The sequence below is a fragment of the Crinia signifera genome, chromosome 4 (assembly GCF_055691185.1).
Source record: "Crinia signifera chromosome 4, ASM5569118v1, whole genome shotgun sequence".
NCBI lineage: Eukaryota > Metazoa > Chordata > Amphibia > Anura > Myobatrachidae > Crinia > Crinia signifera.
The window spans coordinates 65,149,342-65,174,477 of NC_139220.1; the positions used below are offsets into that span (position 1 = coordinate 65,149,342).

The 25,136-nt window shown below is 46.5% G+C and overlaps 1 protein-coding gene across 2 annotated transcripts in view; it reads left to right on the forward strand.

Annotated features, from left to right (window-relative positions):
- Positions 1 to 576: 576 nt before the first annotated feature.
- FBXW11 (F-box and WD repeat domain containing 11) overlaps positions 577 to 25,136 on the forward strand; it is a 179,822-nt gene continuing 155,262 nt past the window's right edge. The window contains exon 1 of one of the 2 annotated variants that reach the window (XM_083181812.1): positions 577 to 734. In XM_083181812.1, coding sequence (XP_083037938.1) covers positions 690 to 734 — 45 coding nt within the window. In that variant the 5' untranslated portion in view covers positions 577 to 689. The remainder of the gene's footprint in view (positions 735 to 25,136) is intronic. The other variant, XM_083181811.1, reaches the window with a different exon arrangement.

Here is a 25,136-nt window from a genome sequence, read left to right on the forward strand (position 1 = left end):
AAAATTTGCCGCTAGCCCGGATAAATGCCAGATTCGCTGTAAACTATGGCGAATCTGAGGCAAAGCCTGAGGGGAGCTCTCACTCAGCCAGGGAGCTGAGTGAGAGAAGCAGAAGGCAAGCACCGTAGCAGCCAGCCTCTAGCTTACTCACCATCTCTTCTATGGTGCTGCCTTCTGCTGCTCGTCCACTCTCTCACCACTGCTGCCGCTCCCAAGGCCGCCCGGTGCTGTGCTGCGGCCAGCGATACCCCTCTACGTCCCACAAAAGCCCTGCCGGCAATATAGTGCAAGCAATATATCTCCCCCCGTGTGTACGCACCTTTAACGCTGCACTGTTGGTATGCCTGAGGACCGTGGTTGGGAAAGCCTGCTGTACAGTGTCAGCTAGCCCTCCTCCAGCGCTGTATTGAACGTGCACGCCTAGTCTCTGGCTGCTGAAATGTCGCAGCGGCCATTTTCCCGTAGTCCAAAATAGGATCAAGCCAAAGAAATAGATATTGGTCACTGAGGAGCCCTACATTCACAAATGAAATGGCATAGTCGCGCTTTTGTGGTCATGTGATTTTACGTCATTACGTTCTCGTCGAGCCTGTGCCGCCTGCGTCGTGCTTCCGCCTGCTGCTGCTTTTGCTGCGTTACTCGGGGTGGGGGGAAGGGGAGCGACATCGGCAGTGTCGGTATAGGAGATCATGGAGCCGGACTCTGTAATAGAGGATAAAACCATTGAGCTCATGGTGAGTACAAGACGCCTGTGCTGCGGGGAAGTACCGAAGTGATATTGTAATCCTGAAGATATAATCGCAGCCTGAGATGTGACGTGTAGCGGCGCCCGCTATCATCGTATTGTTGTGTTCTATGTAAATTGTGCGGCTGTATCAAATGTGTGTCTCTGACATCGGCCAGCCCAACATCTCAATCTCCATCACCGTGCCTGTGCGCCATTGTCACTGCTATAGGCGGCTCATGGCGAGACACAGATACCCGGCCCTGGTGTAAGCCGCCTCATCCTCCGGCGCCCACAGAGAGAGGAGGGGCCGGGCCCGTAGCCTGTCTGCCGCAGAGCATCCACCGTACATTGTCTACGTCTGTCTCCAGAGTAACCTCATCTGCCGGGGTATCCGCCCGCAATCCATAGTGTATATCCCGGCCTGTCACTGGTAGTGCCTCTCATTCCCATTTAGCAGGCAGACTGCTTGTCATCCGATACTACTAGATGATGGGGACAATACGTTTTCTGACCTGTCCTGAACAGAATTTTCCATTTTCATAACAGTTAATTCTGTATAAGCACATGCCTTGTTTCCATGGTTTCTTCTTTAAGATTTTTTATTTTTATTTTGAAGCTTAAACATGTAAATGAATTGTGATGATGGAAGTGCTCTGAAAAGATAATGGGCATTTGTGCCAAATAAGAACTCCATCCACTATCCGGATATTGTTCAGGAGCAGTTTCAGGGCTTCATATGACCTAACTTGCGTCTATGATAGGTCCAGCACTGTCTTCAGCTTAGTGGCTGGTAATTTACTGCTGTCAACAGCGGGTTGTATGTAATGCTCATGCATGGCTGCAGTCTGCATGTGCAATGCAATTGTACATGGTAAGAACTCTTCAAAACACGCTGTCAGATTTACTATAAATCTGAAAACACAAAGGTACTATTAGTAATCATTGCCACAATTAGGGTCCCTCAAAGAAAGTTTGCTGGCTTCCATACACATTAGGCACAAAAAGAATGGTTGGTGCCAACATAACGTCTAATAGTCATCTGCCAATATTAATATATGCAGACAAATCAACCCCTGGGTTTACATAAATGTTATTTGAACCCTTAGCGATATATTCATTTGTAATATTGCTACCGATCTCCTGTCTAAAGGGACCCATCAGCCAATGAGATGCGCCTATCAGGCATCGATAATCGGCAATCCGTGGATTGGAAACCTTAAGAATGTAAAATAAAAAGTCCAGATTACGCAATCCATGATGGGATCGGGATTTTTAGACATGTTTAATATCGGACGCGACTATCGTGATTGCCTCTATATACCACAGGAGTATTAACTCCTTAAAGCAATGGTAGATTGTGGGGCGATACGCAATTGATGATGGTTTTCACGATCATAACGGCTGGGTTTAGCAGCTAAACCTGACCAAACTAATGGACTCCCTGTGGAAAAGTCAATTAGGTGACTTTTTGCACATTTAAATTCGCCAACCTGGTAAAAAAAAAAGATAACTCTTGCTTTTTTCTTTCTTTTTTTTTTGCCAGATCTGTCAATGGCAGAAATCTGGAGCATAAACATAGATGCATACACTCTTTGTCATTATCTGTGAAGAAAGCTGTTGTAAGAATGTTATACTGCTAAAACAGTATAAAGTGTAATGCTCAGTACACACCTAATCTTGCTTGCTACCATTCATGTAAGCATATACACTTACTGATTGGACACCCGCCCTTTGTTATTTTGACATCATGGGTACTTAGGTGGGTATTTCAATTTGTCCAATCAGCTTTGATGTCAGTACCCATATCAGCCAGATATCAGATATTGGCTATGCGGCAACTTTTGCAGTCTGTGAACTGTCATGTGACACCTGCCATTTGGCTTGTGATATATCGTCTATCTGCTCAAATGGACAAAATATTGCCCAATGTGTACCCAGTTTAAGAATGCCAGCTTACTGAAGGGTAAGTTCTACATAGACATTTAAAGATGTTCACTTTTATTAAACAGGCCATTTGGTTAACCTAAATATATGTGTACAGGATTTCTAAGTAAACTTAATTATACATTTTTAATTAGTGTATCTATTTTACTATGTAATACTTTTTATTTTCAATAAATAATCTTCTTCTAACCTCGTAGCTAACTAATAGCATTTTAATGATACGGGCAGATTTGCAGCATGCACAATAATACATAAGTCCTGTGTTCTTTTTCCATCCTGTAATACCCATGTGAAGTGTCAAAAAGAACTAAATCGGTAAAAGGTGCCTACACACGAACGATTTGAAGCACAATGTGGGCGTTCCTTATCGATCAGACCGACCAATTGTTCCATGCATCGTTAACGATGCTTGTACCCGTCGATAGTTAACATTGGTGTATGTTCTTCCATGCATGCAAGAAGATCATAGACCAATCTTTTGTGAGGTGTATCAAATCGTTCAGTGTGTATGCACAATGAACCATTTGATACACTATTGAATAAAATCAGATAGCTTCCTTCATCGTTCTGTGAGTATGCACCTTTATTCAATTGTCCTTTTTTTGTTTTTTTTTACTTATTCAGAAAAAAAAAATTAACATGAGGAAAAACAAGCAAAGTAAAAAAAAAAGGTACCTTCAATTACAACCTTCAATTAAATAAACAGAAATCAGTCCATACACACTGCAACGATGATCACGCTCATCGCTGGGGGGAAAGCCGCCCGGCGCCGTCAGCGGTGAGAGGACTGCTTTGCATAGTGCAGTGCTATGCAAAGCCGCTCATCTGCTGCTATAACAAGCAGATGAACGGCTTTCCCGGCGATAATGCGGGAGCGAAAGCAGCAACACTCATCGCCGGGCCATACACACTGAGCGGCTTTGAGCTGAAAGCCGCTCAAACATTCTGTTTTGAGCGACTTTCAGCTCAGTCACCCAGTGTGTATGGGCCTTTAGTGCACACAAATAATAAGAATAATCAGATAACAGAAGTGCAACAAAAGCAAAATAGTTAGAAAATATGACAATAACATGAATAGGAGCTAACAGAGTGAATGGAAAAGATACCAGGGGGACTTGTGATATATTCTATTGACGCAAATGAATCCTCCTAGAGATAGCTGCCATGGACGATGCCTCTGCGTGTTTTCAACTCTTTTTTCGCGACTAGAAATAATTTGGCACCTGTTGAGCATTGAATTGTTCTGCAGATTTGTGCTCCCAAACACACCAAGTTTACGTAACAGCCGAACCTGTGCAAAGTATTAGGCACACCTACAACAAAGTCAATTTGTACAAATTTGTGATCTCCGCTTCAGGAGGGTGTGAGCAGAAATAATGGGCATCCTTCTGCGAAACAATTGAATTGTCAATTAAATTGAATACACCCATAATCAAAGTTTTTTTTTTGTTTTGTTAATAAGTACTTTGCCAGAAAAGAAACAAATGGTCCATCTAGTCTTCCCATCAAAAGTGCTAAGAAAAATCTGAGATTTTTTTTATCCTTAAGGTGCGTACACACGTCACAAAATTGCTGGCAATATGGTCGCTGAGTACGGAGCTCATTGCTGCGTGTATGGGCATCTTAAGAATCCAACAACTGCAGTGGGGAAGCCTTTTGAAAAGCCAGTGCTTGTTTTTAGAGTTTAAAAATGGACAGGTGTATTATTACAGTTATGGGCATGAGACTACCCTTCACTGTCTTCTGTTTTTCTATCAGCATCTACTCAGCTCTTGCATTAATCTGATATCACAATTTTAAGGTTACCCCCTGTTCTTTGCCCCATTACTCTGAAATTAGCTCCTTTACACCATAAGACTTTGTGTCATTATCCAAACTCATTAATGATTCCTCAAAATTCATGCTTCATAAGCATTTTAGCTCTACTCATAATTTCCTATTCAGCCCCCTTGATAACACAATTACCCTCTCCTTAGTGTTCATTCTAGCACCCGCTATCTTTGAAAACCCATGCAGTTCCTCTTCCCTGCCTGGGGTGTTGCTGTCTGCTGTGGTGTTTCTAGCACATGTCTGGTTGGCATATCAGTGCTGATATACAGACCACACTGTGCTAGAAGCACTACAGCAGACAGTAACACCCCAGGCAGGGAAGAAGAACTGCATGGGTTTTCAAATATAGTGTTCATTCTAGCACCTGCTATCTCCTGGTCACACCCCTCAGACTGTAAACCTTCACTGCTTGCCTGATGCGTCTCTACCACTAGTTTTCATTTGGTCCTATGTCTCCCATCCTCTGCTAGCATCTCTATTCTTGTCTGCCCAAGACCACCCATTCATGTATAACAGGATAATTGAGTACTGGGTTGCTTAGTACTTGTCTCTCTCCCATATTTCCACATATCCTCCATTCAATTATGGCTGCTCATCCCAATCTTTATGGTAAACTTGAGAGTTCCTGCACTAATGTAGCCTGAATGTGCTCACCATTCATTTAAGGGGTGCTTCAATTGTATAATAGGGTCTCATAATTTCGTTTATCATTTAAGATGGGGAGGTAAACAATTGTTTGAATGAGCACTGATCACACCTAGAAATACTGGGTTCAGCCAGGAAAAACCTCTAAACCAGATTAAAGTATTGAGCAATGTGAAAAGTGCCACTTGGGAGGGGAGAACAATTGAATTGCCTCCTGAGAGTATAATTATATTACCCAGTTGTTTAGTGTGTGTGTATGTCTAATAATTTCAACTATGAAATTATGCAAATAAGCAAAGAGATTATGTAACCAAATCGTAGCTATTGGCAGATATGCAAGTTTAAAGGATAGCTTTAATTGAATCTCTCTATTGATTGAGTTACTGAAGTTAATGCTGGGTAGACAGAGCAAGCATGTCCAAACTGTGGCCCTCCAGCTGTTGTTTTAGCATTCCCTAATAGAAAAACTGTAGCAAGGCATAATGGGACTTGTAGTTTCACAACAGCTGCAGGGGCCTAGATTAGACATTCCTGCATTAGAGTAATATTGGCATGATTTGCTGTATCATATATCCAAATCATGCATATTGTCAATGTGTATGTCCTTTTGCACATTCCCATGCGACATCTTCAACATTTTGGGCCTTATTCTAGTTCACTCTTAGAGGCAAATTCCTTCTCAAATAGACAAAACCATGTGCACTACAGGTGGTGCAGATATAACGTGCAGAGAGAGTGAAGCCCTGTACACACGCTTAGATTTGCTTTTGATGTTAGATTCGATTTTCTATTAGATCATCCCATTCGGTTTGACATTAGATCTGTACTTTTGCATTCGATTTCACAATGTAGGCACAATGTACTCATTCAATTTACTGGATCGAATTCGAGATTTCATGGCTGCATAGTAGATTTTTCTATTTGATTTTGAGAAAACGGGAGTGCGAATCGAATCGAATGCAGATCGAAAGTGTCCTTAAAACCATTCGATGTGGATTCGATTTTGCTTCTATAAGCAAAATCGAATCGAAAACGGAAAAATCTAAGCATGTGTACACAGCTTTAGATTTGGATAAGGTTTTTCTTCAAAGTGATATCTATATTGCAGTGTAAAAAATAAAGCAGTCAGTGTTTTCCCTGCACAGAAACAAAATAACTCGCCCAAATCTATTCTAACTGCACCTGTTACATCTGCCCCCCTGCAGTGCACATGGTTTTTTCCATCTGACAAGGAATTTTCCCTCATAGGGGGGTATTCAATCGCTGGAGACCATCTCCCCACGGGGGAGATGGTCGCCGGGCCCTATTCAATGCTGTTTCCCCGACAGCATTGAGCAGGGTTTCTCGGCAGAACGAGCCTGACTTCACAAGTGCATTTCTTCAGCACTATTGTTTATAAATCCATTTCAGTTTCCGGTGGATGAGCTCTCTCCACTCTTATTTACCATTTGATACCAGCGTAAGATGGTGGAAAGTAGAAGATGGTTCTGTGTATTAACCCATCACACTTTTTCTATAACTGTCATCTCTGCTGCTCTCTCATCTGTTTCCAGCTCCTCTGCAATGACCCATGGTAACAGGGAAGGTTAGAGTGCAGCAGAAGCACACCTTAGCTTTCTTTAAGGACATTGGTGCCCTCTCATCTATGAGGAGAGTTACTGACTCCTCTCCCCTTATAACCCCGCCTCCATGTACTATGGACATTGTACATATGTTTTTTCCATGGCTTGTCCACTGCTGATATTTTTCCATGCATGGAATTGACTTCACTTATATGAAAATATATTTTTTAATTGATTTTGGATGTGCTGGCTTCCAGAATTATTGCCTAATTAACCTAGTGTTCATTGTAGCACTCACCATATATGAAAACCCATGCAGTTCCTCTTCCCTGCCTGGGGTGTCGCTGTCTGCTCTAGTGCTTTTAGCACAGTGTGGTCTTTATATCAGCACTGATATGCAAACCTGACCTGTGCTAGAAACACCATAACAGACAGCGATACCCTAGGCAATATAAATACTGCACTTTTTTCTTGAAAAAGGAAGTAAACCGACTTCCGAAACGTTGACCCACTCCTGGTGTGTTGTGTCTTCTTATTAACAAGTCCCCGAGAGTGCCAGACTCTGCCAAGCTATTTATCCTTCCCTCTGGCACCCTAGCAGCTGTACCCAGGGTTTGACAGAGTGCCTGCTATCTGCATTTTATTTATATATAGAAAGGATAGTGGCCCCAATAATGCGCTTAGAAGAGCAGCACCTCTATAGTACCTTGCTGTTAGTAAAGGTACAGGTAGAACAAAGATAGAAAAAAAGGGGAATAGGGGTACGCTAAGTGTACCACTTATTGGCTATACATGCAATAAATCAATAAAAATTATTTTATAAAAACAGGTAAACATTTATTGGTGGTTCGTCCAGCAGTATGAATTCATTTCACTGTTTCAGGATTTTTCAAGAAAGAGCCACAAACAATGTAGATCCGCGGTCCGACGCGTTTCGTCCCTTAGGACTTCATCAGGGGCAATGAATCAATCTAATAAGGAGGAATCTCCTATACAGTGTATGGGTGAAGTTGTTTCTTCTGGTTGCTCTTTTAGAGCTGCCAATTTCGGTGAAAGAGAGCTCTCAGGTGCAATTATGTTCTATCCACAATGACAAATTAGCACAGCCTCAATTTAATTGAATGTGGTCTTCTCAGACCCAAGGGTGAGTTCACACAGACCAGGAGATAGACTCACGCAGAGAGTTATATCGTTCCTTTGGGGGTGAGCCAGGCACCAAGGTAAGCTGCTGTGCTGTCCTTAGCCTCCGTGCACCCCAAGCCCCCTTCCAAGAGGATAATGGATGCTGCACACAAGCATGCAGTAAGCATAATGCAGGATTGGTGCAGCATTTTGGATAACTTCCATGGGTTGCGTACTCCACCCTGACAAGGTACCAGGTGTGGCAGCCATTTTAGGTGCTCTGCGTAGGATTACACTGGGTGGAATTACCCCTAAAAGAAATTGCCCATAATGGGTGATTTCAGTGTATACTCAGGTCCATGTATTTTGCATCCCATCCACAAATGCACCAGATGAGGCAGCCATGGTGGGCGCACTACAAAGGTTACATTGTAGGAGGCGAGCCATGCAAGGACCAATGCATATATTGGAAAGCAAATACTTGCGTATGATAAACTCTGCACAGAAACATCCACGTGACCCCCAGAGAAACAATCTGAGGCAACCAAATGTGTACACTGCAGTGCAATCTGCGGAGGTACACATTACAGGAATAGCACATGCTGGGGTAGATGTATGCTGTGGGTGTGGTACAGGGGTCCGACAGTTGGGATCCCGACAGTCATTAGCCTGATGTCGGGATCCTGACTGGCTGGACCCAGACAGCATGGTGAGTGCAACTAAGCCCTTGCGGGCTCGATACGCTGCGGGCACGGTGGCTCACTATGTTAGCCACCTATTCTATTCTCCCTCTATGGGAGTCGTGGACCCCCACGAGGGAAAATAGCAGGTGGCCGTCGGGATCCCGACTGTCGGGACCCCGTCCGGCACCCGTGTGCTGCAGGGGTGGGGAGAGAATAGACATGAACACACCTTTGCAGGGGACCGATGAATGGAAAATATTTTGAAATCCTTTTCATAGAATCATCAATGTCCTGGACTCATGAGAGCAGTACAGGTGGTTATGAGAAATAGGGGGGCACATTCAAATATGGTAGAAGAGTTGCTACGTAGACTGACCCTGGTGCTTCCCCTCACAGCTCCATGCTCACCATGAGGGGTAGGCCGGGGGGCAGTCCTGGTGTTCTCAGCCGTAGGGGTGGTGGCCTGGTCCAGGTGTTTTCATGGCAAAGGTACCCCATTTACACCGCTGCTGACTTGGGTCAACGAGGCCAAAACCTAACAAGACCCTAGTTAGGCCTGATTTGGAATTCAGAGTTCAATTCTGTGCCCAATACTACAAAAAGGACATTACTGAAATAAGTTCAATGAAGGGCACCCAAGCTCATTAAAGAAATGGAATCCTTGAGATACAGTATGAGGACAGATTAGCAAATTTGGGAATGTTTAAGCCTTAGAAAAGACATTTTAAGAGAAGACAGACTTAACATGTATAAATATAGTGTTGACTCTAGATTTATTTTATTTTTTTAGAGCAGAGTGCTGATCACTGAGCAGGGCACATTTTACAATCTAAATATACATAAAAAAAGTATGTATAAAAAAAAAAATGTGCACACTGCCAGATTATGACCATTACACATTATGCAACATAAGTGCTGCTTACCTACATGCTCATTGCAATGGGTTACTTGCTTGTGACAGGGGTTACATGCTGGTTTCCACTGGGCAGAGGGGGGTTCACGCTCGTTGCCATATGGTGGGAGGAATCTGACTCTCATACTGGTTGCTTAGGGGTGTATATTTCATGCTCGTTGCATAGGGGGCTGTAAAAGCTGTGAGTTGAGCGACATGTCTGCGCTGTGGGGGACGGGATGCTTCTGTTATAGCTGACAAGCTGCTCTAAGTTGAGCAGCTCTTTCAGTCACATCTAGTCCCTAGCTGCACAGACAGGCTGCTCACCTCCTCTGCTGAGAGGCTGTCCGCTCTTCCAGCCACATCCTGTCCCCAGCTGCTCTCAGCAGAGGACTGGACTTTTACACCGTGTGGCAGGGGGTGGTGGAAGGGCGCACAGTAAAACCTGTTCAAAGGGCAAGGCAGCTTAAGAAAGTAAAAAAGATGGCAGGGCGCCGTACCCTGTAAACTAAACCTTGTGAACACTATAAATACATCGGGGGGCGATATAAGGAATTATAAGGCAGCCTATTTACACTCATTGACCTTGACATGTGGGCATCCTCTTAGACTAGAGGAAAGGAAATTTGGGATTTACGGTTAAGGTGGTAATGGTATGGAACTCTCTTCCGGAGGAGGTGGTGGCGGCAGACACAAACACATTTTTTTAAATCTTTTGGTACTTGTTTAGTTTCACAGCGGCAGATATCACATGCGATTTGCATAAGATTACGGCATGGAGTTGATTTTATATAATGTGGCGAGCGCACCGAGCCTGAAGCGTGGCAAGCGGACGCGGATTACTTTACATGTATTCCGTGGCGAGCTCACGTGGAATACATGTAAAGTAATCCGCGGGGCTCGCTGCGCTTGCCACACTATATAAAATCAACTCCATGCCGTAGTGGATAGTGGGGTTATGAACAGGTAATCGCATCACACATCGAATCGCATGCAATATATCTGCCGCCGTGAAACTAAACAAGTACCAACTTTTTATTAGTTTTCTGATCGATTTTTTTTTTTTTTTCCCCAACAAGAAATGTATACATAGATACAAAACCCAATTGGTAACATTTCTGAACATAAGTGAAATGGTCATTCAAAGAAAATTTCCACAAGTTATTGAAGGAAGTATTCACATTAATAGTATACTACTAACAATTTGTATTTTTCCTAACAACTATGCAGCTAATGCTACTAATACTAAACCATAAGACAACCTGACTCACACAAGAGGGAAACATTCTTTTCTGGGTAACCACGCACATTACGTTTATACTCAACAAAATCCAATGTAGGTTGGGTTATTAGAGGGGTTTGAATTAGTTAAATTAGTCAGAGGTTTGTACATCTCAAATTTAAGTCATTATCCCATTAAATTGTTTATTGGGATCTTATACTTTAGAGAAGGCTCGGGGGATACAATAAACACATTTTAAGTGTTTGTTATAACAATGAATATTGTTATCCAATAATCAATATGATTTTGTATAGGGATAAGGGGGCACGTTAACCTAAGCAGAATCAGTAGTTGGTTATCTTAAAGTATATATAATATATATCAATTCTTCTGGTTGGCACTGAAAGACTCACAGTTCAATAAACACTGGACAAGTGTATTAATGTCAACATTTTGGGCTGTTATGCCCTTTATACATACATATACTTGTTAGAAGGATGTCTTTATTCAGTCTTAAGGTGCCCACACACTAGAAAGATCTGCGATCATAAGATGTGCGCATAAATTAGCCTTCAAATCTTTTGTCCGATCTGGACAAAAGATTTCAGGCAAGCGCACATCTTTACCAAAGATTTTTCCTAAGATCCCGTGTGCGTTCCTATGGATCTTTTGTTAAATCTTCTGATCTTTTGTGCAGCACGTAAGATCAGAAGATTTAGCAAAAGATCCACGGGAGCGAGCATCGGCCGATTTATCGAAAATCTGCGATTTTCGGTAAATATAGGTCGATATATCGGCCGATTTATCGAAAATCGGCCCAAAAATCGTTCTAGTGTGTGGGCACCTTTACTTACCATGCTACTTAAGGTTATTACATGTTCAAAAGGTCTTTTTTTTTTTCCTTCATAATTTACTATCCGCTAGGACTTCAATTGAGAATAGTAACCTGTACCAAACACATCGAGTGTACAAGTGTCCACCAATTTGGTGAAACCTTCAAAGTGATTCAAAATATTGAATCCCACCCCTCACAGACTCTTATACCCCATTCACACTGCACTTGTTAAATGGTATATTGCTGTTTTTCCCCTTTCAAAACGTTTAAGGCTGCAGTGGGAAAGTGCCAGAGTTGATTTACCGGTTAAAGATAACCGGTATTTCAACACATTTAAAAAGCAGAGTCCTACACGTTTCAGAGCCGTTTTTTATGCAGTGAGAATGTCTCTGAAAAGATATTTAAGATCCCCACTCATCTTCCCCCTCCCCTGGTACCCCCCCTCCCCTTGTACCTTGCAGCTGGTACCGCCCCCCACCTTGCATATTGTACCCCCGCAACCCCCTCCCCTGGTACCTGGCAGCGATCCATCCGGGCAGGGGGGCAGCTTGGTAGGCAGCGGGCATTCCAGGGCTCCTAGTTGGCAGGTCCCAGACTGATGCATGAAAGCATCATGCAGGAGGAGGCTGCAGCTGGTGCACAGACAGCGGGGGCACTGGGGATCCGGGCAGGTCCGTGCTCAGTAGGAGGAAGATCCATTAAGAGATTGTCAAATGGGAAATAGCGGAGTGACTCATTAGATATGCGCATATGTAATTTCCGTGCCTGCTATTACCCATTCGCAGCAGGGACCCCCGCCGATGAAATGACAATCTCCTAATGGACCTTCCTCCGCTTCCTCCTCCTGAGCACGGACCTGCCCGGATCCCCAGTGCCCCCGCTGTCTGTGCACCAGCTGCAGCCTCCTTCTGAATCATGCTCCTGCATCAGTGGGGGACCTGCCGAATAGGAGCCCTGGCATGCCGCTGCCTACTGCACTGCCCCACTGCCCGGATGGATTGCTGCCAGGTACCAGGGGAGGGGGGGTACCAGCTGCCAGGTACCGAGGGGGGGGGGACAGGTACCAGGGAACACGTAGTATATTACTGGTGAATTACCATTTTTGTACCTTTCAAAACAGGTTTAATGTGAATGGTACAAAAACGGTAATATACAGTTTAAAACATGCAGTGGGAAAGGGGTTTTAGGCTAGACACGTTTTAAAGTCCCATTTAACAATACCGTGTCTTTACCCGTTTCTGCAGTGGGAAAGCCGCATTAGTGGGTGTTTTTGACCGATAGTGGTTAAACAAAATAAACTATGAAGGCACTGATCACATCTCAGGTGATTAAGAAAAATAATTACTAATGCAGCATTCTTTATTTGAATGATATTCTTAAAATGTTACTTGTAGTTTCTAAACACTTTATATATTGATTACAGTACATAGTCACTCCTAAATATGTTAATTATTTACAGCTTTCCAGATAGTCATAAAAAAAAATCTTTTTTTTTCGTACGAAATGAGCTTCCGTATTGAAAATGTGTGTGACTTATGCTTTGAAAAAATGATTTATGATGTATGTTTTTATATTGTTGCATTCTGGTTACAAACTATTTCAAATGATCTTTTTTATTTTTTGTTAAGTTGATTCATCTGGTTGCCTAGATTCTATAGTAGCAGACTTTTTATCATTAGGGTAAATTCAATTCAATTTGCTGTGAATAGTGCCAGGAGGGAGCTTCCCAAGTTATTTAAAATGTGTGCACTGTTAAGTCAGACTAGTGGATTTCTACTAGCGGGTGTGGTATAACACACAGACAGTTGGGCGTCTGACAGCGGGGACTCAGACAGCGGGGCAAGCTCAACGAAGCCCCTTGCGGGATTGCCATGCTGCGGGCACAGTGGTTCACTACACTTCCCACCATGGCACCCTACTAGCACCCTCCTGAGGTGTGTGCAGAAATGTAACAGAACTAGGTTGGCGTTGCTATTTTGTGCCCTAGTGTGACGCAAACCGAATTGCATTGGATCACTTAAATTGGAGAATGCCAGTTCTCATGATTAAACACCTGCGAGTACCGGCATTCTTTGATCTACAGTAAATGTGCGCTGGTTTGAATAGCTTCTGGAGCTCCCTCTCAGCGTTATTCACAGCTCGCTGAATAAGACCATGTTGTCACAAATATGCAATATAGCCAGAACATTCTTTATGTGCAGTATTCATGTTTTTTCTTTTTAACTGAACTTTGCTTGGTCATAGAAAGCCTGTGTTTGTTAAGGTATATAGCAAGCTAGTGCCAAAGACCCAAGCCATGCAGCGATGATGGTCACCACTATATAAATGTTATTGCTGCACTGCCTTCAAGGTAAAATGCTGGCACTGTGCACCAATGTAGTATGTACATTTTGAATCCCTGTCTTGGCTTACTGTGTGTGACACATTAACAGTGTCTTGTGGCTCTAACACTCAAGTAGTTTAGTCCCTGTGCTGGGCCCTAGAGAAATATTGTTTTAAAGAGAATTATGTTGGCAAATGATTTAATGTATTTTAATGTTCTATTTAATGATTAACGCTGCTGTGCTGAATGGTTATTGGAAAAGTTCAGTCTCTGTGTGCCAGTTGTGGAGATGTATTTCATTTATTTGGTTAACAAGGTATTTTGTGATTTTTGATATTTGTGACCTTGGGGCAGATGTATTAAGCCTTAACAAGAGATAAATGCAAGGGTGATAAGGAGAGATAAACTTCCAGCCAATCACCTCCTAACTGACTTTTTTCAAACACAGGCTGTAACATGGCAGTTAGCAGGTGATTGGCTGGACATTTATCTCTTTATCACCCTTGCATTTATCTCTTGTTAAAGCTTAATACATCTGCCCATTCTGCCTTAGGAATTTGGTTGATAATCACTTAATGCCCTCAGTTACCTGCTCTCAGTGAGAAATGTAATGGCCTGCAATATTTAGGTATCATCGAGATGGTGTTTATTTCCACTTTAAAACATTAATCAAATGGGTTGGGATTGTTTGGTCTACAGCATGTTGATCGACATGGTTCAAGGTCGACAAGCATTAGGTCGACAGTGTCTAGGTCGATAGACAAAAGGTCAACATGGGGATTTTCACTATTTCTCTTTTGTCCATCCTGGTGACACAGCTAACCTTGGGATGTAGGAGGGTCCGCAGGAGCCAAGGCACCTATGTTGAAGTCTTTGGACGCAGGCTCCTCCCTTCTGCATCCCATCATGCTTCAGTTCGTTTTAGGTGCCCACAGGAGTGGGTGCTATGCTCGGCTGCTCCTGCAGCCGCCGGTTTTTCTTTGGATTTTTAACTAGAATAGTTAGAATTTTATTAACTTAGTAGTCAGTGCAGGTTTTCCAGTGTGCTGCTTCTGCCAGAAGCATCACACACTGAGAGCGCAGCAGAGGCTGACAGAAGTGCGTCCTGTCGGCTCTCTGTGTGCAGGGGTACGCTCTCTGCACAGCGCTTAACCTCAAAAGGGAAGAGGTTTGCCTGGGCCCCGGGGGTGTCCTGAACCTGCTCTCTACTTAGAAGGTGATCTTGGTGGACGGACCTCCTGCGATGGCGCAGCTGGACGACTCCAAGTGATCCCGGAGAGGCACTGGAGGTGAGGACAAATCCTTGTGGGAGCGGTTAAAGGGGGAAAGTCGCCAAACTGGCTACCTTACCCCACTGAAGCAGAGACTTGGTCTCTTCCTGTTCTGTGTGCTGGCGCCATTTCTCTGACATGCAGCAGGGGCCACTGGGAATCACTTCGGGTTTTGGAGCTTGGTTAGCAGGGAGCTAGGCACTACTTAGTTTTAATACAGGGGAGACTAGCTCCTCCCCTCCAAGACCCATCATCTCCCAGTGAGAAAATTGTGCCGAGGGAGCTAGTCACAGCTCTCACTGCTCCTGCACTACTCTAAGCCTTTTTTCAACTATTTTCTTCAGCTTTTCTACATAAATCTTAGGATCCCTTCCCTGCTTATTAAAAAGCTAGGGTCCGGGTTCCTGCGCCCCTGGGTTTCCCAGGCTGTCAGTCAGAGCCTCTTCAAAGGCTCCTGCTGTGACATCTTCAGCGTTCCTGCCGACCTCCAGCAAAAAGGATTGCCAGGCGCTGCTCCTAGAGCCTCAGCAGGGTGAGTACAAACCTCCCCCAGTACATATGCCGTAGCGCTTACCCGGCAGACGCCGCCGCTAATATTTGGCGGGGCGGAAGGGGTTAATGGCGGCAGCGGCGGGGGGTCTGAAGCGCGGTTTGTACGAAGGCGCAAGTACCAGCCCCCACCTGTCCCTACCCTCTACACGCGGGCAGCGCTGTCCCTGCAAGGCGGGGGTTAATGGCGGCCGCGAGGAGAATATAAGCGCGCCTGAATACACAGGCGCAGCTAACTCTCCAAGTGCCGGCAGCCTCAGTCCCTTACTTAAGCAAGGCACAGGCAAAAGCTGCGGAGAGGAGGGGGGGAAGGTGCGCGCTGAGGTGGGCATGGCGCGGCCCTGTTAACACACACACACACTATATGCTGCTCTCTCCCTCTTGTCTTTTCAGGCAGACTGCAGCTACTGTAACCCTTTCAGGGCAAACTATCTGTCAGAGATTTGACTGTTTATAGGGACTTACTCCCTTCCAGGACCCGCTCCCCCAGGGGGGATTTGGTTACTGCCCTAGGGTGATCTCTGTCTTGTGTTGGGTGTGTGTGTGTGTGTGTGGGGGGGGGGGGTGTCTGTGTGTGCCTTACATTGACTGGCCCACGTGCAGACATGGCGAGCAGGTCCAAGGCTGCTCAGAAGTCTTTCACCTGCACGGTTTGTTCAAACAAGTTCTCCCAATACTCTGATGGGGGAACTTCAGTCTGTCAGACCTGTGCGGTCTCCCCGTCAGGGTCCCAGAGTACCGACACTCCAGCCCCCCAGTGGGCTGCAGCCTTAGTCGGCACTATGACTTAGTTGTCTGCGGAGTTGGCAGTATCCCGCAGGGCAGAGCCTGCATGGGCTACGACCTTGTCCAGGTCGGTGGACTCCTTAGCGGGGGCCCTTTCCAAGCCCCAGAGACCGGGTCCCTTAGCCCAGAAGCGCCCTTTTCAGATGATGCTTCAGGGAGACGACACCGACGAGGAGCCTGAGCCCTTCGAAGAGATGGAAGAGGGCGAGTGGGAGGAGGTACAGGATACCCCTCAGGAGGCGGAGCCAACTCCGGTTGGTATAGAAGCTCTTATTCTTGCAGTTAAGGAGGTGCTGCATTTGCCTGAGGATCCTCCTCCGGCTCCCCAGGAGTTGGATTTATTTGGAAATACACAGAAAACCTCTGTGGTTTTTCCTTGCCCTAACCAGGATCAGCTTCTTGAGGCTTGGAAGCGACCGGACAGGCGTTTTCAGGTACCAAAGAGGTTCCCTTCAATGTACCCCTTCGAACCGGCAGCCTTGAGCAAATGGGAAACGCCTCCACCGGTGGACACATCCGTGTCCAGGTTATCTAAGAAGACTACCCTACCTGTCCCAGGGGCATGTTCGCTTAAGGATCCGTCAGACCGGAAGTTGGAGGCCACCTTTAAGGCTATGTATACGGCTGCTGGTGCCCAGCTTTGGCCGGCCATAGTGTCGGCCTGGGTAAATAGGGCAAATGCCAGGTGGGCGGAGCTGATCACTGAGGGCCATGACTCAGGGATGCCAGCAGAGGAGATTCGACAACTGGCGGAACATATAAAGGAGTCGGCGGGATTCCTTGGAGACGCTGCTAAGGACATTTCCCTTATTTCTTCACGCATCTCTGCGAATGCCATTGCAGCGAGACGGGCCTTGTGGCTGAGGTCTTGGCAGGCTGACGCAGAATCTAAGAGAGCGGTCGAGGGCCTCCCCTTTGCAGGTGATATTCTGTTTGGTCCAGAACTGGACAGATGGATTTCACAGGCAACGGGGGAAAATCTGCTTTTTGCCAACAGCGGCGCCGCCTCAGAGACGCCAGTATGTGGGACCCTCTTTTCAATCCTTTCGCCCACAGCGTTCCTTTCGTGGCAGAGGAAGAGGCTTCCAATCCTCCAGAGGTACTAGAGCCAGATCACGACCACAGGCCACCCCCCGGGTCCAGGAGCCAAAACAGCCCCCAAAGCCGGCAGCATGACGGTTTGCCAGCTTCAGTGGGAGACTGGTCAGTCGGAGCACGCCTCTCCTACTTCAGAAACCAATGGTTCTCCCTAATGGAGGACCCTTGGGTTCGCAGGATTATCTCGGAGGGCTATCGTATACAGTTCGACGCTCCTCCTCCCAACAGGTTCTTCACCACAGCGCTGCCAGAATCCTCGGTCAAGAGAGATGGGATTCTCCTGGCTATCCAGATGCTGTTGGACTCTCAGGTCATCTGTCCGGTTCCGGTCTCACAGGTCATCTGTCCGGTTCCGGTCTCACAGAGAAGGTTGGGGTATTATTCCAATCTCTTTGTGGTGCCGAAGCCGGATGGGTCAGTCCGACCCATCCTAAACCTCAAGGCTTTAAACCTACTGGTCTCGCGCCAACCATTCAAGATGGAGTCAGTCCACTCCGTAATAGCTTCCTTGGAGCCAGGGGAATATATGATTTCCCTGGATATCAGGGATGCTTATCTGCATATCCCCATCTGCAGCCATCACCAAGTTTTTCTGTGCTTCGCAGTGGGCAGAGACCATTTTCAATTCAGGGCTCTGCCTTTTGGATTATCGTCAGCCCCCAGAGTGTTCACCAAGACTCTGTCGGTTGCGATCGCAGCTCTTCGGAGCCAGGGGGTGACGATAATCCCTTATCTGGACGACCTTCTCGTCAAGGCCCCTTCAGTTCAGATGCTCGAGGATCATACCAGGAGGACTATTATGATGCTGACCAGTTTAGGCTGGGTCATGAACTACAAGAAGTCCTCGCTGACTCCTACTCAGAGGATTCGGTTCCTGGGCCTTTGGTTGGACACAGAGGCTCAGAGAGTCTTTCTACCGGAGGAAAAGATTTTGGCCATTCAGGAGCTAGCACGAAGGGTGTTGCTACCTCAAAAGGTCAGTTTGCACCTTTGTGTGCAGTTACTGGGGAAGATGGTGTCAGCCTTTCTAGCACTGAGCTGGGGACGCTTTCACTCCAGGACTTTTCAGATGGACCTCCTCAGAAAGGGAGCAGGTTCTCATCTATTGCTTCACAGACAGATCAGGTTATCCCCCCATGCCCGTCTATCCTTGACTTGGTGGCTCCAGCGAGATCACTTGAGCAAGGGCCGTCGGTTCGCGATCCACAATTGGACGGTAATGACGACAGACGCCAGTCTGAGTGGTTGGGGAGCGGTGCTCCTAGACCTCAGAATGCAAGGAAAATGGACCACCCAGGAACAGACCTTACCGATCAATGTATTGGAGTTAAGGGCTATTTACAATGCGCTGGTCAGATCGGAGAATCTTCTTCAGGGTCACGCGGTGAAGGTCCGCTCGGACAACGCGACAGCAGTGGCCTATGTGAACAGGCAAGGGGGAACGCGCAGCCGAATGGCCGTGACAGAGGTCAGAAGAATCCTTCTTTGGGCAGAGCGTTGGAAGGTGGTTCTGATGGCGGTGTTCCTACCAGGAGTGGAGAACATAGAAGCAGATTTTCTCAGCCGCAAGAGTCTGCATCCAGGAGAATGGTCCCTACACCCAGAGGTGTTTCAAGAGCTCACCAGGAGGTGGGGCACTCCCGAGGTGGACCTGATGGCCTCGCGGGAAAATCATCAGCTACCAAAATATGTGGCTCGCACAAGAGACCCAGGAGCAATAGCAGTCGACGCTCTATCAACTCCGTGGGACTACAGGTTTGTCTACCTGTTCCCTCCGCTTCCTCTCCTAGCGCCAGTCTTGAAGAAGCTCAAGAGCGAGTCAGTCCAGGCGATTCTCATTGCGCCGTTTTGGCCTCGACGGTCATGGTTCTCGGACATTCAGAGGATGGCAGTGGACGACCCCGTCCGGTTGCCGCTACGCCAGGACCTTCTACAACAGGGCCCATTTTGGCACCAAAAGTTGACGCAGCTCCATTTGACGGCGTGGCTGTTGAGACCGCAGTATTGAGGGAGCGGGGCATACCTCGTTCGGTAATTCCCACCATGCTGAGGGCTCGCAGACCTTCGTCAGCGGCCCATTACCACCGGATTTGGCGCTCCTATGCGAGGTGGTGTGAGGAAAAGGGCTGGCCTTACCGGAGTTTCAAGCTCTCACACCTGTTGCTGTTCCTGCAACGAGGTCTAGATGGAGGCCTTAAGCTAGGATCGCTGAAGGTACAGATCTCAGCGTTATCCATCCTTTTTCAAAGGAGGTTGGCACTCTTGCCTGAGATCCAGACCTTTTTGCAAGGGGTCCTAAGAGTGCAACCACCGTTTGCTCCACCTGTTCCTCCATGGGACTTAGACTTGGTCCTGTCGTTCCTCCAGTCAGAAACCTTTGAACCGCTTGAAAAGGTGGAACTTAAGTTCTTATGTTGGAAAACGGTCCTTCTGTTAGCTCTGGCCTCCGCGCGCAGAGTATCAGAGCTTAGTGCACTGTCCTGCAGAGCTCCATATCTCATTTTTCATGAGGACAGGGCAGAGTTACGCACGACGTCTGCATTCCTCCCAAAGGTAGTCTCTTCATATCATATGAATCAGCCTATAGTGGTACCGGCTTTTCAAGGGGACTCTTCTCAACAAGAATCATTGGATGTTGTGCGCGCCCTAAAGATCTATGTGTCTAGAACTCGACGTATCCGTAAGACGGATAGTTTGTTCGTTCTGTATGACGCTTTTCGCCGGGGACGTCCGGCTTCAAAACAGACATTAGCGAGATGGATTAAATTCACAATCAGAAGTGCCTACTTAAGGGCGGGAAGAGTTCCGCCTTCCTCCTTGACGGCACATTCTACTAGATCTGTAAGCACGTCTTGGGCTGCAAGACGAGGTGCTTCAGTTGCGCAGAATTGCAGGGCTGAGAACCACTGCAATAAATTATAAAAGGAAAAGGTTAACAAATGCAAATATAACTTTTTATAAGGCAGGCAAACAAGGCTAGTGACTTAGGACCCATACACACTAACTGATGCACTAAATCGCCAACATCATTAACCACGACAAACCATATAACACATAAAGACTGAACAATATATTTTACATACATCACCTGGCCCCCACTGCTAGCATGCTTTGTTGCAGATATAGTCATCTTTGGGCATGCAGCACAGATGAAAAGGAGGGGGAGGGTCGTAAACTACGCTTGGGCGCTCACATCTTTAATGATATTGTTCATACACGCAATGACATTATAAACAATGTTGCTCAGTAGGGCCGAAATTAGCTATATTTTTTTATATCGCTTAGGGCAGGCATGTCCAAACTTTGTCCCTCCAGCTGTTGTGAAACTCCAGCATGCCTTGCCATGGTTTTAGCATTCCCTATAAGCAAAAGTGTGGCAAGGCATGAATCTTGTAGTTTCCCAACAGCTGGAGGGCCATAGTTTGGACATGCCTGGCTTAGGTTGTATGGGGCTTTATAACAAATCTAGGAGGTTACCCTGTCCTGGAGTCCACAGTCCGAACCAGGGTATGAAAAAAGCTCTTAGCTTCATATACAGACCCTGCGGCATCCCTAAGCCAAGTTGTAATCTCTCACAAAGCATCTCCTAGCTAAGGTAGCAGCATAGGTTCACAGTCCGCAATGGTCGTCGGCAAACATAGGAGGAAATCAGAATCATCTTTATTGGCCAGGTATACTTGCGTATGCTTGGAATCTTTTGTGGTAACAGTGCAGCATCAATCAGGGAACACAAAGGGGGTGGGAAGAGAGGCATAAACATACATCACATACATTTCACATGTATCTAGAAAAGTTTGAGTTAGTATTTAGTATTTGGTATGTTCAATACGATTTAGTTGGTGCACAGCTATTGGGAAGAAGCCTTTTGTAGTTCTTGTCGTCTTTGCTGGGATGGACCTAAAACGTCTGCCTGACGGAAGGGGTTCAAACAGGTTGTGGCCAGGGTGTAGCTTGTCCGCCAAGATCTTTCCTGCACGCTTATTGACCCTGGCTAGGTATAGTTCTTGGACAGTGGGGAGCTCCGCCCCAATGATCTTTTCTGCCATCCTCACCACTCTTTGCAACCTTCGTCTGTCATTCTCGTTTGCTCCTCCGAGCCAGATTGTGATCGAGGAGCAAAGGACAGACTCTACTATGGCAGTGTAGAAGATGAGCAGCAGCTCCTGCGGGATGTTGAATTTCTTGAGTTGCCTCAGGAAGAACAACCGCTGCTGAGCCTTCTTGACAGTTGTAATGATGTTGGGACCCCATTTGAGGTCGCAGGAAATCTTTGTTCCTAGGAATTTGAAGGAGTCGACCCTCGACACTACTCTGTCAGATATTATGAGTGGGTGCATGGCATTTGGTTTCCTTCTGAAGTCCACCACCATCGCCACCGTTTTGAGGGGGTTGAGGTCAAGGTTGTTTCCGCTACACCATTTAGTTAGCCGATCCACCTCCCGTCTGTATGCCGACTCGTTTCCATCCATGATTAGGCCGATAACCGTTGTGTCGTCTGCAAATTTTATAATTTTTACTGACTGTTCTGCTGAGGTGCAGTCTTTTGTGTAGAGGGAGAAGAGCAGGGGGGAGAGGACACATCCTTGAGGGGCACCGGTGCTAATTATGCATGTGTTTGAAATGAATGCGCCTGCTTTCACTGCCTGTTTCCTTTCAGTCAGGAAGTCAGTGATCCAGGAGCATGTAGGTTCTGGGACTGCTAGTGAACGGAGTTTTGGCTCCAGGATGTGAGGGATGATAATGTTGAATGCCGAGCTGAAATCAACAAATGGTATCCTTGCATAGGTGCCTGGACTGTCCAGGTGCTGTAGAATGTGGTGCAGCCCTAGGTTGACTGCATCCTCGACACTTCTGTTTGCTCGGTAGGCAAACTGCAGGGGGTCGAGGTGAGCATTTGTAACAACTCTCAGGTGGTTCAGCACAGTACGTTCAAGCACTTTCATGACCACCGATGTTAGTGCAATCGGCCTGTAGTCATTGAGGTCTTTCGCAGTTGAGCTCTTGGGAACCGGGACGATAATTGAGCCTTTGAAGCAGGTGGGGACCTTGCACATTTCTAGTGAAGTGATGAAAATCCTGGTAAAGATAGGGGCAAACTGTGTTGCACAGGTCTTGAGAGCAGATGGAGACACTCCGTCTGGGCCTCCAGCTTTCCTAGGGTTGACCCTCTTGAACATTCCTTCTACCTCTGTTTGGTCCACCTGGAGAGTCTGGGGGTGGCAGTTTTGGTAGGAGGGTGGGCAAGCCGTTTTGCCCCGGTCAGGGGTTGGACTGATGCAGGTAGCTTCCTTCTCGAACCTGCAGTAGAAATCGTTCAGCTCGTTCACTAGTTTCTGGTGCATGGTGGAGGGGGTTCGAGAGATCTTGTAGTTGGTTATAGCTTGCATGCCTCTCAAAGCTGACGCGGGGTCGTTGGTTGACAGGTTGTTCGCCAGCTTGTCTGAGAATCTTATTTTTGCCAGCTTGATTTCCCGTGTTAGGGAGTTCCTGGCCTGTTTGAACAGGACAATATCACCACTGCGATAGGCTTCTTTCTTTGCCCGACGGAGCTTCCTGAGTTGACCGCTGAACCATGGCTTGTTGTTGTTGAAGGTGCGTGCTGTTTTGATTGGCACACACAGGTCCTCGCAGAAGCTGATGTAGGCTGTCACTGTGTCGGTCAGATCGTCTAGGTTTGTAGCGGAGGATTCAAAGACTCCCCAGTCTGTGCATTCGAGACAGGCCTGAAGCTTTATTTTTGCCTCGTTTGTCCAGCTTTTGACTGATCTGACCACTGGTTTAGCTGACCTTAGACCTAAGTTCTACAAGATGGCCCGGAACAGGAGGAGACTTGGGGAAAAAGCTGGTCTAATAGGAAAAATGGAAAGAGCTCCTTATCACCAGCAAAAAAGGAGTCAGAGATTCACCTTGTATAGGTACAGTAGCTGACGGAGACAAATCACAGTGGCCACAGCGAGAAGACAGTGGAGAGAGTAGATCTTCAGTACGATTGCTGGTGTCTTACTGAACTCAGAACTCACAGCCTACAAAATGTAGAAGAGAAGGTGCCAAACAGAAAGCTGCAACAGGGAAAGATGTCTGGTTTCTCTGCCCTACAGAGCTTTGAGGATGAGGTCTCCTTACCCAGTCTATCGCACAGCGGCCATAGAGATCAGACTGGATTAAGGGAGGTTTGTTGGGAGAGCAGCTTGTCTTGCAGGACTCAGCAAGAAGCATCTCTAGATTGCACAGTCACATGAAAGCCATGGGGATTAGTGGCATATTGCCTGCATACTGCAACAGCGGGAGCCCGTACAAAACAGAGCTGGATTGCTTTGGCAGGTGCAGTCTAAAATCCTCAGGACAGCACCTGCCTGGTGGGATGGGAGAGACACCAGCACATGAGCAAGTGGTAGGTGCAAACACAAAATTAATTTGTTTCAGAAGATCCCAGGAAGCAGTCTACCTATTGGAGAGCTCGGGGAGGCTAAATATAGGTAGAAAGAAGGGGAGCTGGCATGACGTGGTAACTACGGTGCCCTAGCATCTGAAGCTAGAGAAAGCCCTGATGCAGCACAGAGCAGCATTTGTGTGGAGTACACACTACAGTTTGAGGATCCCTTATCCAAATATCCGTTATCAAAATTATTCCAAAAACCATAGACTTGTAAATGTACTTTTAGTTTTTATTTTTTGCTGAAAACTTCGTGGCTACATCTGTAATTGGCACTACTGGGGAAATAACATGTAACTGGCACTTAATATGTGCAAGGACATGATTGCTTGGCATTCAAATTCAGTGTCTGAGAATACACAAACTTTGTTTCATGTTTTAAAACCTTGTTTCTCTACCGTCCAATGGGATACTGGGTTCAATACTATGGGGATAGAGTTCTTCCGCAGGAGAGACAGGCACATAAGATCTTTCACTGTGGGTGCACTGGCACATCACCTCCCACTTTCTCTCAGTTTAGAAAAATGTGCCTCAGGAGAGGCTGCACTTCTGGTAGCTCCAGAGGATTTTTCTTGAAACTTTTATTTAATTTATTATTTTGGGGCGCTGCTTTTGGACCAAAGCAGCAGTCCTGCTTCGAGTATGCCAGGGGAAGGGTCAGTCACCGGCCTCTTAAGGCGCAGAGCTGCCCTGCTGCAGGACTTTGTCCTGAGAGGGGGTTTCTCTCACCGCACAGCATTGCGCTGGGGCGAGCAGACCTCCCAGCTACCGCACACCCCTGGCAATGTCCGAAGACGTTGAGTGGTGAGTACCAGTCAGGGTTCCCCACAGGGGGCACCCCGACTTCTAGGTTCGGCAAGATGGCGGTGGCAGTAGTGGCAGCCCTCACGCAGGGACCGCGTGAACCCCCCATCCTTAAGACTGACACACACAGTTAGCCGCTGGACCACCAGGGCTATAACTTAAATTTGTTTTTTACACAGATAAGCGCAAATGTCAGTATAATACACTGAAGGCGCCAGCTCCGTGCAAGGGGGCAGGGCTTCACTCAGAGCGGGACCAGGCTCTGCTGGGTGCCTTTTTTACTGTTTACTGCAGGCGCCATTACAGGAGCTTCTCAGCGCTGCTGAGATCCTGAAAATGCAGAGACAGCAAGCTAAATGCTATTTAGCACTTGTCTAGTGTTGCCTAGCTTATATTACTGTGTAGTTGTA